At 35.5% G+C, this 19,331-nt stretch overlaps 1 protein-coding gene across 1 annotated transcript in view; it reads left to right on the top strand.

The window, feature by feature from the left end:
• Nucleotides 1-2,690: 2,690 nt before the first annotated feature.
• LOC109098739 (ephrin-A2-like) overlaps nucleotides 2,691-19,331 on the top strand; it is a 126,301-nt gene continuing 109,660 nt past the window's right edge. Inside the window, exon 1 of the mRNA XM_042734482.1 lies at nucleotides 2,691-3,621. Coding sequence (XP_042590416.1) covers nucleotides 3,482-3,621 — 140 coding nt within the window. The 5' untranslated portion in view covers nucleotides 2,691-3,481. The remainder of the gene's footprint in view (nucleotides 3,622-19,331) is intronic.

Raw genomic sequence — 19,331 nt, 5'->3', positions numbered from 1 at the left:
CCAACAATAGACTGTATGGGTCTAAATTGTTGATTTTTCTTTTATGACAAAAATCTTTAGGATATTAAGTAAGGATCATGTTCCATTAAGATATTTTGTAAATTTCCTACCATAAATATATCAAAACATTTTTTATTAGTAATATGCATTGCCAAGAACTTCATTTGGACAACTTTAAAGTGGATTTTCTTAATATTTAGATTTTTTTGCACCCTCAGATTCCAGATTTTCAAATAATTGTATCTCAGCTCAAATATTGTCCTATCCTAACAAAGACATTAATACTTTTATTAAGCAATGATGCTTTAAATTGCTCAAAAGTGACAGTAAAAACATGCATAATGTAACAAAATATTTTTTCACACAAGTTTAAGCATCGCAACCACTTTTCAACGCTGATAATATTAAAACATGTTTCTTGAGCACCAAATCAACTTGATTTCTGAAGGATCATGTGAGACTGTAAATTGGATTAATGGATGCTGAAAATTTAGCTTTTTCGTAACAGTTATAAATTATGTTTTGCTTTGAACACTTGAGGTCTATCTATCTATCTATCTTTCTATCTATCTATCTATCTATCTATCTATCTATCTATCTATCTATCTATCTATCTATCTATCTATCTATCTATCTATCTATCTATCTATCTATCTATCTATCTATCTATCTATCCCATTGCAAACAATGAGCATTTTGTCTTTTTCAAATTTGTCATTAAAATATTAATTAATGACCATTAAAGTCCTATGGTGAGATAAACGCTGTACTGTAATGCTTGTAATATTATCCCTGAATTTTTACTCATTCATTTTCATCATAACATGTCTTTTACTGCAAAATAATAATAATAATAATAATAATAATAATAATAATAAATAAATAAATAAATCAAATACAATAAACTAAAGAGACTTCTCCTCTTATTCAGAAAGGCACATGTTGTTTTTAATATCAGCGAAGTTGAGACATCAATCTATTTTAATACTGTTGTATTTTATAATAAACAAGCACAACTTTTTCTGTTAATATTTATATATTTTGTGACATGCATGATTGTGTACCTTCCCTGTTGTGTCTCCTTCTATCTGTATCCTGTTTGAGGTATAATCATTTCACAATCCCCTCCACAAGTCATTAAGCACTCCGTGCTCCATACATATATGCATAAAACTCCCTGAATCTTTAATACATGAGCACCATTAATCTCTGTAGCATCTTTAAAAGCAGAATTAAACTTTCATTTGTATTTTTCTTTGCTATGTGTGCGTTGAGCCCGCAGCCTACTCTACCGCTTAAAAATTAATCAGTGCTGAATCACACATTGTAGAGTGACTCTCCCTCTCTCTCTCTCTCTCTCTCTCTCTCTCTCTCTCTCTCTCTCTCTCTATGTGCACATCCATCTCTAGCAGTTTTACACTAAACACAGCAACAAGCACCATCCCCCTCTTCTCTCATTTGATGATTTAGCCTGGTTGTGTTTGGAGTGCTTGCCGTGATTTTACCATGCGTGATCACTGCCCTTGATTTTCCTCGACCTGCATTCCTATCAACCAATCTAGTTTTTAAGGTTTGATTTAGAGGTTAGTTTTAGGCTAAAGACTCAGGTTGGACTGTTATCAATCTACAAGTTTCCTCCGACGTGAGGTATAGTTATTATAGATTTAGGATAAAGACTATGTTTTTGGCTAGGAATGTTGTGAAAAAGAATTTGTCCTACTTGGTCACTATAAAGAAACTCACATCATGAAACACTGTAATTTCACCCCCGAAGTTGTAAATAAAAGAGTATTTGGAGTATGTTGTATAAGAAAATACTGTATTAATCATTCGATTTCACATTTAATTCAATGTGTTATTTGCTATTTATTTGTAATTATTATACATTTCAGAGTGAAAATTGCTTCAAAGTAATATATATATATATATATATATATATATATATATATATATATATATATATATATATATATATATTTGCTTTACTTTTCAAAATATGTTACACGTGGACAAAAATAAAAACGTGTGCAGGTAACTTTAAAGTAAAAAATCAGAAATTAATTCTAACATACCATTATAAATAATAAATGTTTGTATATATATATATATATTTTTTTTTTTTTTTTTTTTTTTTTTTTGAGTGGAAGTTACACTATAAAAAGTTTTAACAGAAAATGAATGTAAATAACGCTAAAAATGTGCATTTAAAAGTGCAACACATTTTACTGTCAAAATTTTTTATTTATGCATAATTTTTATATCTAAGGAAAAATGTAAAAAAGTATGAATCGGCATTTTCCCAGAATTCCCAGCATGAACTGTTTAGATTTTAATAGCCATATTGGTCAGTATAGCCTTTATTTTAAATTAAACGAAATTACAAACTCTTCGTTATAACTGAATGACGTAATATCGTAAAATACAGACACCTTACCGTAATGATTGTAATATTACCCCTTAATTTTTAGAGAAAAGTTCTGGTAATAGCTGGCATTTTGTTTTTACCGTAAATTTACAAACAGTTTTACATTGGAGTGCTCATTTTAGAAACCACAACATTTAAGCGTGTCACACACCCACACATCTCTGCAATTATCATTCTTTATCTAATGCGAACTGTAGTTAAGTTTCATTTCATTTAATGGTCTTCCTAATGGGCAATATCTCCAAAGTTTGAGTGTGCAGGTCCAGGCGGTCCCTCTCGCCGAGCAGCTCCGCCCCGCAGTCGAGGACAGACAGCGAGGAGACGGAGACATGTGCTGAGAGAGAGACAGCGCGCTGTGGAGGCAGGACCGCTCGACTATAGGAAGGAAAGACAGAAAATGTCATTTCGCACTTGTGAGAGCGTCGTCGGTCCGTGAGGAACAGCAAGTTGTTGACGCGCAGAAGCGACATTTAAAGCGACACTGCATCAACTTTGCGCGTGATGCGGCGCGTGCGGGTTCGGCATCGCGACTGTGAGAGCGCCGCGAGACCGCAACCGAGATAACTTTCACACGGTAGTTCGTCACGGAAGTCTAGGCTACTTTTTCCTCTCACTGACTGCTGATAAAGAAGACCGACTCGCTTCAGGTGGCTTCAGAGAGAGGAGACGCACGGACCGCGCGCGCGAGTGTGGAGTACCGGCAGGATTTTAGAGCGCGCACGTTCACCTGAATGGATGCTAACGATATGGCCACTTTTTACGAGTCTGAGAAAAGTTTCTGAAAACCGCTGGAAGGAAGAATGGATGCGAAAAGCGAGCGGTATTGTAGTTTGACACGCAGCGCGATCGTCATGGAAACATCTCAAGCTGTGGAGGTCGAGATGCTGGATGGATCCTCCGTGAGAAGTTCATTCGCTGAGCTTTGACTTTACTTTTATTCCTTCGCAGAAGAATGTGATGCGTGTGAATAAGACTCACCCACACGTGATCGTTCTTCTTAAGCGCACCTGTTATTATTAACTGAGCTTGTATTTTCTCCCCGTTTGTGTTGACATTATGGACAAGAACTCTATTGCGCATCAGATGGAGTTGACGCTTTTCATGGTCGTCGTCCTGTTTTGGGTGACCGTGTGTGCGGATGACAGTAAGATCATTTCAGACCGGTATGCTGTGTACTGGAACAGCACGAATCCCAGGTAAGAAACAGCTCAGCGCATCAGGGGAGTGCATTCAGCGTTACCTGCTACTGCAGAGTCATGACTGGCAGGAGTTCTTTGAAACTACAATCAGGGCAGAGCTGTGCTCTTTTTTTTAGGTTGACCTTTTTATTTAATTATATACTTTTATTATACCTATATTTAAATTAAAAACAAAATATATTTATATAAATATACAGGTGATTCTTTAATTAGGTAAACTTGTGAGCCTCTAGTGGAAAAAGGGCTTTTTTTTTATCACAGTTTTAACAGATTAAAATAAAAAGTTTTTTTTTTTTTTTTTTTTTATAGTTTTTATTGTGCTTCTTTAGTGACTTTTTCCTAATTTTAAATAATTTAAAATCTTTTAAATGTTGCATCTGCAACACTTTTTCTACATTAGGCACGTCCTCTACCTAGACATTTAAATTTTTACTTTTCACTTTACTTTTCAAGAATCATAAAAATTCAGTTTTGCTGTATTCACGTCAAAGATTCAACATCCCAATACTGTCATTACCATCTCGTTGAACAAATTAGTTTCCTCTAAAAAAAAGTTTCTTACTAGGTACCATGCACATAAAAAAAGTCCAATATTTTTTTATGTTATTTTTCATACATTTTAAAAACTAAATTAATGGCAGTGTATTTTGTGATTTTTCTCCACAAATTTAGAAATATCAATACCATCACACATTATTTATTATACTGCAATCCACTTGAAAGCTTATCAGGCCATGCTCAGATTTTTATTGTAGTACATTTTTTATTATAGATAAACATAATGAGAGTTTGAAGTTAGTCAAATGCATCCATTTGAAAAATCACCATACATTTTATTTAATTTTATTTTAATATGATCAGATCTGGTACGTTACGTAAAGTCACTTAACTCAGTCCGAAACATGCATAGTCCTCCCTTTGAGTTTTCATGTGTGATTTCACACAAGAAACAATGAAGATTTCAAAACACACACAAAAAGGCCTCAACTGGGCACTGTTTTAACAACTTGTGTGTTCCATTTGAAAGTACTTATAGGGCTTCTCACAAAATCAGCCTCTCTATGAGCACATTGTAACTTTATGGCCTCATTTATTGCACACTTACTGTTTGACACGGTTATGAGTTACCGAAGGCTCTATGCTGCGTTACATTGTGTGCCGTTGGTCCGCGGGGTTGATAATCACCAAAATTATGCTAATGAATGCATACTTTTATATCTTGTCAGCTTTTAAAGACACTGTTATTTTGTTTTCCATTCTTTCATCATGGATGTTCCTGAGGTGGGACCAGTACTCTAGACCTTTCTTTTCATATCACCATATGGTTTAAATAGTCTAAGATGAAGCGCCCCTTTCCGAACACCCCAGCACCCCTCATCAGAGCGCTCTCAGAGGACGTTTCTGGCAGAGGACGGAGCTTTGTGTAACCACACAGTCAAACTAATACATTACATGCCAGAGTTTTAACCAGTATGAGTAATTATTGAGAAGTCCACAGATGTTTGTTCACATCAGAGCTTTAGATTTGTACTTTGTGCTGGGGATTGTTGCATTTTGTATGTTTGCATGGAACGGGTTTTGAGAAAAACAATAGATTGGAAGTTAGGAATGCATTTTTACTTGCGTACCATTTTTCTAGTTTATCTTCATAGGAAAAAAAAAACAGATTTTCTGTTACTGAGTATATAAAGGTTTTTTTTTTGTAAGAAAGAGATTGAACATAGTTTTAGTCTTTATAATGTGTATGGGCTTGATTTAAAAAAATGGCTTATGCATTATATAGAATAATTTACAATAATACATATATATACAATAATAAATATGAATGTATTTTTTAAAGGGTGGAGGGGTCTAATTTAAAAAAAATTACATATATTTTTTTAAAATATATAAGACCCTCCACCCTTTAAAAAAGCTAAATTCATTCACAAATTTAAAAGAATAAAGTGGAAAAAAAGGTTTCTGTTTCTGCATTCCATGCATCAATACATTCAAAAAAATTTAAATGGTGATTATGGCATGTCTGGATAATTTTTTTTCTCTATTTTTCCACCTGTAAGTTTGTGTCTGCTGTGTTATGTCAGGGCAGTGAAATGTTTGTTCAGCTAAACTTCCCTCTGTATATGTATGTGTGAGAGAGAGAGAGCTCAGGGAAAAGGCATCTCTATTATTAGGCTGTAGAGTGTTTTAACCCATGCTATCGATTTTACCGGTCAGCCTGTAGATCTAAGAGATATACGTATTAGATCTTCCAAGTTTGGATTTTCAGAAACCCAGAGCAGATGTGCATTGTAGCTCTGTGGATTGGACTTGGTTGTTTGCAGCCCTTGCGAAACTGAAATTAGAGTTCGCTGGCTTCATTGTGATCTGTGGTTTTCCAGCATGCCACCATAAAAGCCAGCGGTTCTGTCTGGTGTGGTTTGAATCAGGCCTCGATGGTTTGAGTCTGTTACGTGGCTCAATTAGGAGTGTGAGACTGAAAAGACTCGTGCTAAATGACCCCAATCAGAGCATAAATAAATACACTGAAATACATTTCTGCTCGGTACGAGTTGAGCCCAGAGGTGTCGATTTAACCCTTGTGGCTTTACGGTGAGGTCTTATGAGGAGGCTGGCAGCTTAGAAGAAGCAGTTAAGGTGAGAAGTGAGTTTTTAGTAGGGTACGCCATCATGCAGATTGCCCGTGCAGCACTTTCGGACAGTTTCAGAACGGAGCTATTCAGGTCTAAAGAGTGATCATTTTCATGAATCCTTGCATTACATTAGTTTAAGCCATTTAGTGGACGTTCTTATCTGTAGCGACTTTAATTTCATTATTAAAAAGCAGAACCACATGGCATGCTCTTTTATGGATGTTTTGCTAAACATTGCAAAAGTGTTTTATAGTTTTTTTTTTTGTTTTTTTTTGTTTATTAATGTTATCATTATTTTAATTTAATTATTCTATTTACTTATTTTTTTATTTTAATTAATTAATTAAGGAAAATATTTTATTGGATTTCTTTTTTTTTTCTGTGCAAGTAAAAAATGTGCAATGTATTATTATTATTTATGACAATTAAAGGTTTTTAAATGGCTTTCTTTTAACATCCTGTTATGATATCCATATGATATGTTTTTTTTTAAATCCACTATAATAAGAAACAATTGTACTTGAAGGGAAACTTCAAGCTTCTTAAAGGGAAACTGTCTTCTTTGTATGGTTTTATTTTGCTGGCTTTTTGTCACAGTGTAATTGGGTCCTCAAGGTTATGAGGGATGGCTGGTGTCAGAGGACTCCTGTATGAGGGCAAGACACAGATATGCCTGTATGGATCCACATGGATTTTATTCTCTTAGGGTCATTAACCTCTATTGTGATTAGAATGCCTGAAATTAATGACTTCAAGCTTGACCTTGGCTGCTCGTGTCAAACTTCAGCTCCTGTAGGTGGCATCGCACCATGTTCTGCCCCAGTTTACGGATTTGTCCGCCATTTTGTGAACCCTCACACTTGCCTCTGGAATATGGTGCAAGCTGGAGACAAAAAATGGAGTATGGGTTAATGCAGTCATACTATGACAACTTACCAGGGATAGTTTTTTTTCTTTATTGTTTTGTTTTATTTCAACTTAATTTGTTGGTTTATCACCCGAGGCAGCATTTTGAAACTTTTATAAAATAATTTCGTTACCGTTGTAATAATGATCTAGTTTAGTGTAGAAAAATCTAAGTGCTAAATGTAGTTAGATATTTTATTTTAGCGACAAATTATCATTATGATAAAGCCGGTTTTTCGGACACTGAAGTTGCTTGCTCAAATAATAGTTTTGCATCAAAAAGTGTGCTGAATTATTTTTTAATCTGTTTTATTTCTCTATTTGATCTCTCTATGGCAAGTCATATACAGGTGTACCCATTTTATTGTGCCTGACATTAATTGATTTTTCTGTTTTAAGCAGCACTTAGAGTTCAGTCAGCTTCCACTTCTTTGTTTGTGCGTTCCTTCCGTATGTGTGTTTATAATTCATTTCAGGCAGCTGCAGGGTGGCAATTTACAGTCTGCTTTCATCCAGACAGAAATACCTCAAATTTCACAATGCATGACAGAGTGTTTCTTCTGCTAGGACTGTGACCTGCCGTCCTGAGGGTCGAGGGAACAATTTTGCCTCTTTGTAGAAAAACACTCTGAGAGAAAACCCATTCCAACCACCGATTCGCCATCCATCCCGTGACTTATTGCAACTTTAGCATGAGATCGCCGTTTTGTTCAGCCGTTTAATCAAATTAACTCATCCATTAAAGTGTATAAATATAATCATTGTTTTTTTTCCCCAATGACCCTCGTCCATTATTACGCAGTTGCTACAGTGAGGGAAAGCACTTAAACTGACAGCGCTCCGGGAGCAGTGAATTCGTTAGTTTGGAAATCAGATTACAGTGGGAATGACGGTCAGCTGTGTCCACTTGCTAAAACAACAGTGCGTCTTTTAAGATGGTTGCATGCAGTCACGCAGCCTCGGTCACTGGTGCTTCGTTTCTATGAGATTATGGGCTACTTCAGTTGTGGAACTGTAGGGAGAAATTCAGTTACTGAGGACTATAGGTCAGCGGTTGTTATAGTTATAATGCTTCCATTCTGTTTACAGCTGGACTTCAGATTCATCTGCTAATGATTATCAATGACAGAATGTTTCATGAAACCTTTTTTTTCCCCCCTAAATACATGGGCCGAAAAGGGAACGGAGCCCTCGCCGGCAGTGAATAATGCAAATGGTCTAACGCCATATTGCATCAAAAGGCTCTAACATGTCATTAAAGTTTAAAGTCACGGCCGTATGAAAGAAATTTTGTAATCAGTAATCTAGGTTCAAAGTTGCGCTAAATAAAATGTCCCAGAATGAGCTTCATCGGCATATTCAGTTTTCACCGTAATCAAAGTTACATTACTGCAGGCTAAAATAAAACATCCCGCTGCTTCAGTCACTGAATGGTGGGAAACGGTTGTGCTTCTCTAAATTTGTATTGCAGGAGTAACATAACCCTCTCCGCCATTATCTGCACTGTCCTACCCCCCACCCTGCAACAAAATGACGGCTTACACGTGAACATTTGCACAGATGTTACATGCTATCCAAACACTTTTTGTGCACAAACAGACAACATAAAACTAAGTTCAAGGTTGATGTTTATTAATGCATGTTTGTTTGTGTCTTAAAGCTAAATATTTGAAGTTATCTAGAGTCGTTTGAGTAGTTTACTTGTTTACGCCAGGTTGTTTTTTAAACCGTGATTTATTTAGCTTTCGTTCTTTTGTTTTTATATATGTTTTAGTTTTTTTGTCTGCTTTCAGAAAGTTTCGAATCAGTACTAACTCTCTTATACTAAGCAGGAGCCGAAAGGCTTTCGGCACAGGCGTCATGACGGTTAGTTTTCACGCTTTCTTGCCACGGACACAAACCAGAATTCATTCCCAGGACCTTACAGGGCACCTTATCACCCCTGCGTCCTCACCTCTTTGTGTGACAGTTTATTTTCATCTGTTTTTATACCCAGCAACAGCCCCAATCACAACGCCACCCTGCCTTCTGTATTACTCATAAATTTTAATGCCTGACCCACATTCACGTAGCACATCGGCAGTCACGTGCATCCAGGGAGCTCAAACTTGGTTTGAGGTAGGTGCTTTTCCACGGGTGGATCTTTCCCCTGATGAAAGATAAAACAGACGATTTTAAAGCAGTGTTGCACACTGGCTTTGGTTTAAATATCAAATCTGAGGATTGGGTGTTTGTGTAAAGTCTTCCTGCTTTGCTTTCATCCAGGTGCCATTGAGTTCTCGGTCAAGTTAGCTCGGGACGCTCCTCTCTCTCAGGACCAAGGCCTAGTCTACAGTATTTATGAGGCACAGAGTGCCAGGAAGCCCTCCCTCAAATGGGATTGTGTGTTTTTAAGTGATGTGAGATACTCTCTTTATCACCAAACCACTTTCTCTTTACGTATATGTGGACCGAATTAGCTTTATTTTACTTTTTAAAATTTTTAAAAAATGTTATAATCACTTAGTGATTACTGCATGAATTATTTTTTGATTATTTTGTAATCACATTTCTCAAAGTTATATTTAAGACACCAGACATCGCATTGTTTAATTTGCTCATTAACCAAATGCTCTATTTTAATTCGTCTGGAACTGTAGTTTAGTTCTGTTGACCCACATAAAGTTGGCTCATTATGTCCATCCTCAAACTCCCCATTTCTCTCCTCGAGTGAGTTTTATTTGGAAATACACTCAGCTCTCTGTTAAGAAATGGAGGGTCATTTTATGCCTCAATCCTAATTTGTGAAATGGTTTCTACAAAGCCCATTTGTACAAGAGGTTTATATTTTATAATGCTTAAAAAGCCCGACTTTAATCATCGGTACTATAACTGAAAATGAAAGTCATGTGCTATAAACATTATAGAGTAGCAGAAAGAGAATTATGGGCAATATTTAACAGTACCATGCACTCTCTGTGTAAAAAGTGCCAAATTGGAATTTTTAAACAATTCGTTTTACTTATAAGATTTTATTGGCCCTTAATATAATCCAACAAAACTGAATGTTGTGTCATTATGTGGACTATTCAGTGTACCATTTGAAAGCTTTATATATTTAGTATGCTGCTGTTTTCTATTGAGTTTCTAATAGATTTCCAAGTTCAAAATACACTTTAAATCAACATGCTCATGAGATCGTATTTCTTAATCGCTCTGAGAGATGAGATCATTTGAAGTTTTGAACTGTTTTTGAGGGCATAAGGTGTCAGATGTACGCAGTCTGGATAGAGCAGTGCCGGTGAGAAGACCTTTGTACTATTCTGTGCGTCAGAATAGTTTTTTATTTGTTTTTCAAATGTATTTTCTAATTTAAATGTTTAATAAAAATAATTCTAATTTTTTTTTTTACGTACTAATAAATAAAATTACGGCAGTAATCATTGCCAAATGACAGAAACATAAGTTTTTTTGAAATACATATGCTATATAAACATAAATGTTGTAAGCAAAATTAATAGATATATATAAAATATTGTTTTAGTTTGTGTGGGGCGCATGTGTGTTTTACTTAAAAACAATGCTGATCTCTACCAATGAAAATATTCACATTTATAAAGAGCCATTTAATTGTTTATAAAGTTATTTTACATATTTTACATAGTTATGTTTTATATACAGTTAAATATATCAAGTGAAAGATATGTCCGCTTGCAATGTAATTCTTAAATATGTGACCCTGGAACACAAAACTTAAGTCGCTGGGGTATATTTTCAGCAATAGCTAAAAAAAAAAAAAAAAAAAAAAACTGTATGGGTCAAAATTATAGATTTTTCTTCTATGCAAAAAATCATTAGGATATTAAGTAAAAATCATGTTCCATGAAGATATTTTGTAAATTTCTTACCGTAAATATATCAAAACATAATTTTTGATTAGTAATATGCATAGTTAAGAACTTCATTTGGACAACTATAAAGTTGATTTTCTCAGTATTTAGATTTTTTGATATTCAAATAGTTGTATCTCGGCCAAATATTGTCCTATCCTAACAAATACATCAAATGAAAGCTTATTTATTCAGCTTTCAGATGATGTATAAATCTCAATTTCGAGAAACTGACCCTTATGTTCCAGGGTCACATATATATAGTTATTTGATTGTTTATTTTTTCTCTGCGGGGAAAAAAGATTGCTAAAATCTTTTACTAAATGATAAATATAATAAGCTGTAAATTGTATTACCACATGGATTTTGGCATAACCCGGCTGTGTCTCAACTAAATAAAAAATTAGCATAAGTAATTAAATGAAGTTTATAGGAGAATGTGATTGCTGATCCTGCAGTCACCTGTGTGACTTTTATTTGATTTGAAATACATTTTATTTAGATTGTTTTGCATGTGACGCCATCTCCCTGTAGCCGAATTAGTGCTGATGTGTTCTATTGATTCACCTGTTTTCACTTTGCAAATGTCTCTTTTCACCAACGTGGGTGTAAAGCCACTGAACACATGGTTCTGTCTTCAAGCGAGAGGGAGGAGCTGCTCACACATCTCAGTAGGCCTTGACCTTCAAATAACTCGACATTTCTAAAGGAAAAGAATAGGAGAGCATGTGAGAAGTGGAACATTGCCTCCTCAGTCATCTGGGAGTTTTCTCTCTTGAACTGCAGATACGTCAAACCTGTCATTCTTGAAGAACCAGAGAAAATCCCCATTATGCGGGAGGTGTTGGCAGAGCAGGGACTTGGGTTTGGGAACAATCCATAAGGGAAAAAGGCCGACCCTTACCCTGAATGCCTGCTGCATGCCCACGTCCAGGGTTAGTGGGACAGTTTTTAAATGCTTGTCTGTATCACCTCATGCATGCTGCAATGCAAACACAGCCGGCATCTGCTGTCTTAGACGCGCTGTAGCTATACTTTGCTCAGACAGATCCAGCCCAGCATTTATTTACAGTAAAGCTAAATTTGGCATTATTTTGTGCTACTTTGCAGTTATATTTAAGCTATAAAATAAGATATACGTTGTAAAATCCGATATTTATTTACCAAACAAAGCTTTTTATTTATTTTTTATTGTTTTTGTGTCTGTTGTGTTTTATGTTTTTATGTAATGATTTTTTTTTTTTCAGAGCAAACTTATGAATTCCAGGAAATAGAAGGAAAAAATATCAGATTTTTTTCCTACAGTTAACACTGATATTATAATTAGACATACATTAACACTGCATATTGTTTAATGTCAAATATAGCCGGCTGTCCACACTGATGTTCAATAATTGTATGTGTTGTCGAGTAAGTACATATAGATTTATGGAGATATTACTGAATCCAAATCAGGTTTAATCCTGTTTGTTAGGACAATTTATGATCGATGGATTTCATTATAGGAGCAATTCAGGATTGAGACATTCCTATGCAGATTATATTATTTCAGTTTATGATGGTATTTTTTATAATGGTCATGCATTTGTACAGAAATGCCGCTCAAAGAACAACGTAAACTGGCAGCTTGTATATTATTAGATGCTTTCAAAATGTTGCATAGTGCGTTTGAACAGAGAAGGTACGGTAGTTCTTGCTACTGGAGAAGCAGAATCATTTCAAAATGTGCTTTTAGTGACAAACTGTTGTTTTCTTAGTCAGGGTCAGGAGCGGGAGTGGACAAGCAGGTCGGTTTCTGAGCCCCTTTTTCGCCCGAGAACAAACCCAATCATGCCTCCGACTGAAAAAACAGTGGCATTTTAGAAGTCCTCTGATGACAAGGTTCTACGAGGGAGACTTTCAATCTTTCACGCCAAAACTATGAAAAAAATTTAACGTTGCTGCACAAACTTATTTGGCAACCAGATGTTTACAAGTTATAATAGTGGTCTTAGTTTTTAAAGTTCTTTTTTGTATGGGCGTACACCTTAAAATCTTTTAGGTTAAAATGAACCTTGTAGTAAAAATAGCTGTAGTAAAATTGATCATGTGTGAAATTTTTTTCTTTTTTTTGCACAGCTTGAAAAAAGCACGGTGCACAAAATATTATTTGACTTGCAACATCTACAGATCCAAATTTAGAAAATGCGACATGTTCCTCAGAAGCAACCCCTTTTTATGCCCCACTCGACATCCATCACATACTATACGCTATGCTATAAAAATAAAATAAACTTTCCCTCCCAAAGTGAAAAAAATCCCTGATTTTTGTTACACCTGTATGTTTGTTACAGTGAGGATCAGTTAGTTTTCTCCGCTTGTTTGTGAAAGGCAAAGAGACACAGAAAAACAGAGAGAGAGAGAGAGAGAGAGTGTGTGTGCGGTAAGGGCTGTTCATGGTCCATGATGGATATGATGATTGAGCTGTGTGCGGGCGGCATCGCGTATGCCCGAAACGGCCTCAAAAATGCCTCGGCTGCCTCCAAATGTAGGTTACTGTGACAGGCAGAGCAAAAATTGAGTTCTTGCAAGCCTGCGGTGAAGCTGTAGTACCTTTGGCCCTTGTGTTTTAATGTATATAGGAACTCTTGAAACAATTTTTTTATTTTTTTAAGACTTTCTTTCTGGAAATTTGCTGATTGATATTACTAAATACTATTATTAATACTTATATTGCTAAAGTGCAATTGTATCAAAGGTTTCAAATGCTGTGTTCTTTCATACACAGGGACGTGGGTGGTGTGAGGACAGTTGCGTTTTGGTCATAGAATTTTTTTATACACCACTGGAACTAAATAGTGGATTCGGCTTCAGTGGGTCAGTATGTTCAGTTCAGATTTGTGCTGAAAATAAGCGTCACATAAAAACCCATTGACAACCTCCTACAAAAGCTAGAGAAGTACTTACCTTGCACATTTCCACGCCATATACAGTATGCTATTTCACCGTGAGATGGCTAATCCTGGCGCAGGTGTGATCACGGATTGGCGTCTCACCTTTAGCGCTGCGAACGAGCCAGCTGCTGATCAGGACACAGGAAGATTACCTGGGCTGTGTTGTGAGTTTAAACAGGATTAGCCGTTTCAACTCAGGTGCTATGCTAACAGGATTAGGCCAATAGACTCCCTTTAACTGCGCCATTCCAGCCTCCAATTGTGGTCCAAAACAAAGGTGCATTTAACACCGCGCACATTATTGTTGTCGACAAACATTTGGCCACAACGTTCAGTGTTTGCTTTTTGAAGATCAAATACTTTGTAGCATCCCATTTTAATATGCTAGCTACAAGTTAGACATTCACGAGTTGATTCTCCTGAAACACTGTGTCTCTGAGGCGCTATCAAAACAAACTCTGTTTGATTGCGAGTTTCGACCAGCCTGCCATAGCAACAGCAGCTCAACCAATGGCGTGAGCTCAGGGGTGGGGCTGTCTGTTATTTTGACCAATCAGAAACATGGGTAACTTGTTTGAAAACAGTTGTTATTTTCTGGAAATAAATTGTGTTTGGTGATGATTTCATGCTTTGGCTTTAACACAACCTGAACGACATTATACTAGTTTTTAATTTAACCCAGTGTGTACTTTGATCATGTGAATGTTTACCGTCATTGGTGTGTTTGGATGCCTCTTAGTGAATGAGATGGATTCTCAGCACCGTTTTCTGTGCACAAGATGTTCTGGTTATGACTATCACATGCATCATGTTCTGTGTGACAAGGCTTGATGACGGCTCGCAGGACTTTGGTCTGTTCAAGGCCAAACAGAGAGAAAATCCCAAGAGGGATGTGTTTTTAATCCAAGGATTTTGCCTTGAAAAGCCAAACTCCTCCAGAGGGCTTTGAGGTTCCTACAGAATTCCTTGGCTCCTCAGCCACATCTCAAGGGGGAGGAAAGAAACTGCATGTCTGCTGATAAAGAAAGATTATTGTTGGAAATTAATTATTGCGTAATTTTATTGAAGTCTCGAATGAAACGCGTTCATGAAACATGTAGCATAAGCCAAAAACTAATCAAAGCATTGGATAAATATTGCATAATTTTTTTTAGCATTGTCACAAATCTTATGTAATTATGAAATGTGGTTGCAATTTTTTCATCACTGTGCTAATAATTATGTAGCATTTGATAGATTTGTGATAATTTTTTTTTCCGGCTTCTCTCTTTGGCTACATGCTTTTTGAAGAGTTTAACTAAAGCGCTGTGTAACAATTTTTTTTTAGATTATATTTTTCCAAATGCCACGTGGGAACTGGTCACGTTTTAGTACTAAAACATCCCTGATCTTGCAGTCCGCATCTCTAAATCATTTGTCTGACAGGTAAAGGGCTCTTAACAGGGCAAGCTGGAGTTCATCAAAGCGGCCGGTTTTATGATGGGCCGTACCTCAATTCTTTTTGTGAATTTTCCAGCCATTTTGAATATCAAGCCTGGATGCTTAATTACTGTGTTGATATTGATTTTATGGATGCATAATTGTCATTGTGTAGTAGTACTGGGTTGATACTAAATTTTTGATTTTGGTACAGTGCCAGCCCGTTTCCGCAATAGCAATATTAAATGTATAACCCAATGCAAAAAAGACAGTAGGTAGATTATGTGTTGTAGATTTGCATTTTATGTCAGTGGAGATATTACTAAAATAATGAATTCACATATATGAAATTTAATTGATTTCAAGCTCGATAAGAATAACGGGAAAAGCAATTATTTATTAATAAAATGAATGAAATGCATTTAAATTTTCGAATAAATCTCCAAAATTTCCAGAAAATTTAAATATTATACTGTTATTGAGCATTTAATTAATTTATTTTTAGTGTGTCATTTTTTTTCTCAGGTTTTTTCCTCGGTATCTAAATGCTTGTGTAAACTGAGATGCTTCTATAAAATATTGAGTCGCATTATTAGTAATGATGAATCATTTTTAAATTCTGTAATCAATGATTGCATTTTCAAATCATGCATTTATGTTTTTTTTTCCCACTCTTAAGCATTAACTCTGCTTTCACACTTAACATCACACTGCCTGAATAGAGTGCAAAATATTGGTGTATTGATTTATATATGTATTATATTACATTTATTATTTTATTTTATTTTATTGTTTGTACCTTGCAAATGTATCATTTCATGTAATTAGTGATACAGGAATACATTGGGGTTGGTTTATTCACTTCTTCATTAAACTTGCAGGGAAATGTATGAAACTTCTGAACGTAACCTTTCCTCATCTGTAGTTTGACCCAGATAGTTAATTATGATGGAGAATTCTCCTCAACGCTGAGGGCAGTCACAAGGTCAAATGAACGATCCATTTCTATCCTTTTTCTTCCAGATGTTTGGAGTGCAGTGACAATGGCAACAATCACAGGAGATTCAGTGTCATTAACCTCTTATTCCATCACCATTAACCCTCCGGTGGAAGAAAAAAACTTAACCAAACACATCAGTGAGACACATAATCTGTCTATATTCCTGTCAGTTCCTAATGTCTTATTTTTGGGTCACGCAGATGTGCTGTTTCATTGTGTGTGTGTGTGTGTGTGTGTGTGTGTGAAAGAATATTCTCAACACTGATAGCTCTATTTCTAAACCTAGTGAGCTGCCTTGCTGCATACGGGCTACATAAGTAACTCCATCGTAAGGAAAAATGTGTGACCTCTTGCGTGGCTGATTTGGAATGTCCTTCCACATGGATAAATAGGAGATGCAAGAAGAACGATTCTCTAAAAAGAATAAGTATACACAGCGCATTGAATTAAATGGTCTTCTTGTTTAAAAAACACATGCAACATTATTAAAAATCGTGACGATAGAATAATCATGTGAATGGTGGATATTAAAATTCTCTGCTATTATGTCAAATATATATATATATATATATTTTTTTTTTTTTTTTTTCAAATAAAGTGGATGGAAACATACCTAATTTATCAAATTATTATTTGTTTTTAAAACATAACATTAATGAGTGTTAGATGAGGGCAGATGTAATATACATTTTAAATTGAGCATGCAGAATTAAATATCCAGTATTGATTGATATATATCCAATATCAACTGATACTGATAAATTAAAAAAAATCTCTAATGTTGGCTGAAAACTAACACTGCCATTCAAAAGTTTGAGGTTGATAAAACTTTTTTTTTAATGTTTTTTTTTTTTTTTTAAAGAAATCTCTCATGCTCAGTAAGGCTGCATTTATTTGATAAAAAATACAGTAAAAGATTAAAGGGAAAGTTCACCCAAAAATGAAAATTCTGTCATTAATTACTCACCCTCATGTCATTCCAAACCTGTAAGACCTCTGTTCATCTTTGGAACACAAATTAAGATATTTTTGATAAAATCCAAGATCTCTCAGACCCTGCATAGACAGAAAGGCTACTTCCAAGATCAAGGTCCAAAAACGTAACAAGGACATAGGTAAAATAGTCCATGTGACATCAGGGCTTCAACTGTAATTTTATGAAGCTACGAGAATACTTTTTGTGCACAAAGAAAATGTGCCCAAAATGTGTACCGACGTCCTTGCTACATTTCTGGACCTTGATCTTGGTAGTAACTAGGGGTTGAACGACTTCTGATTTTTTTCAAGTCAACTTTTATGTGATGAAAGTCGAGTCGAAGTCGACTAATCGCTGATGATGTCATTAATGAACAAATAAGTCTGGAGCGGTGACAAACACCTTGTGCATAGCTATGGCATATGACACAGCGCTCCCCACATGGCTATAGCTCCTATAACAGCTCATTTTTATCAGTTCTTTTGTCTTTGGGTTGTTATATTTCTCACAGATTTCTGCTCGTTCAAAATCAGATACAGATAAAGTAGCACAGTAAAGATTACATTCATATGAATGCATTAGTGAGAGCAATTGATTGCGTGTGTGAACTAATTCTACCTGGCAGCGTCTCTCTCTACTTGTAGTGAAGCTGTGGGATTTAGTTATTAAGAAATATATGCTTGAACTTTTCAGTTTCTATGCAATTTTATTGAGAAATCACAGAATGGTGTTAATAATACATTTCCGCACTGAATGATTCTGTGTGGGCGCGATCAGCACGTGATGTACAAGCTACTGTCTGTGGTCTATGTGTGTGTTACAGTGGAGCAGTGCATTAGATTAGAACGACAATTAACTTACCTGTACAAAAAGCTGTTTAAAACGTGCATTCTCCCGTTCAATATCAAGCATCCCGTAATATAATCACACGTCTTGTGGAATTTATGTTCCTAAAATGAATGAAAGTCTTACGGGTTTGGAATGATATGTGAGTAATTAATGATTTTCATTTTTGGGTGAACTATCCCTTTAATTTTGTGAAATAACAATATAAAATATATTAAAATAGAGTTATTTTACAATGTAAATTATTCCTTTGTTTCAAAGCTGAATTTTCAGCATCATTACTCCAATCCTCATTGATCATATGATCCTTCAGACATCATTCTAATATGCTGATTTGCTGCTCAAGAAACATTTCTTATTGATATCATTGTTGAAAACAATTGTGCTACTTAAAATTATCTTGAAAACCACCATAAAACAATTCAGTGCCTCCATTCATAAAATAATAAAAAACTTGATTGTCACCTTTGAACAATTCAGTGCCTCCTTTTGTAAAAATGTGAAAGATTTTACTGTCAATTTCTACCAATTTAATGCATACTTGCTGAATAAAAGTATTAATTTCTTTCCAAAAAACTAATTTGTACTAACCCAAACTTTTAAATGGCAGTGTATACAGTATGTTTTAAATAGAGCAGGTACTATTTAAAAGTTTTTTTGTTTCTTTTCGATATTGAATGATTGAATATTAGAATTTATCCAGCTAAAGAAGAAATCATAGATTAATTTCACTGAGCTCATGGCAATGCATTCTGGTGAAGAATACAGTACATGCAATTCTGTCTGAGAGCCCGTCAAAAAAGAGGCAGCTTGGGACGCCTTAAAATGCTAACTAGATTTTGGAAGAGCAGTGTGCGTTGATGGCATTTCTCCTGCTCTGTTTTCTGCTTCCTTACTGCATCATTAGCTCATCTCTTTGTCCTTCATCTGTTCCACATGTCTGGCTGTTGGTCTTCAGTGGCTCTGCATGTCAACGCATCACGGTCAGCAGGATTAACTGGTTCCTCTCCATTAGAGAGCCTCCCATTCGGACGAATAAGAATATGACATTTGCCATTCCCGTATGCTATCCAGATAAATTCACGACAGCTAGCATGAAAACAAAAACACACATAGTATAATACA

This window comes from Cyprinus carpio, chromosome B11, assembly GCF_018340385.1.
Source record: "Cyprinus carpio isolate SPL01 chromosome B11, ASM1834038v1, whole genome shotgun sequence".
Classification (NCBI taxonomy): Eukaryota; Metazoa; Chordata; class Actinopteri; order Cypriniformes; family Cyprinidae; genus Cyprinus; species Cyprinus carpio.
Note: the sequence above shows the minus strand (reverse complement) of the source record. Positions and strands in the feature narration are given on the sequence as shown.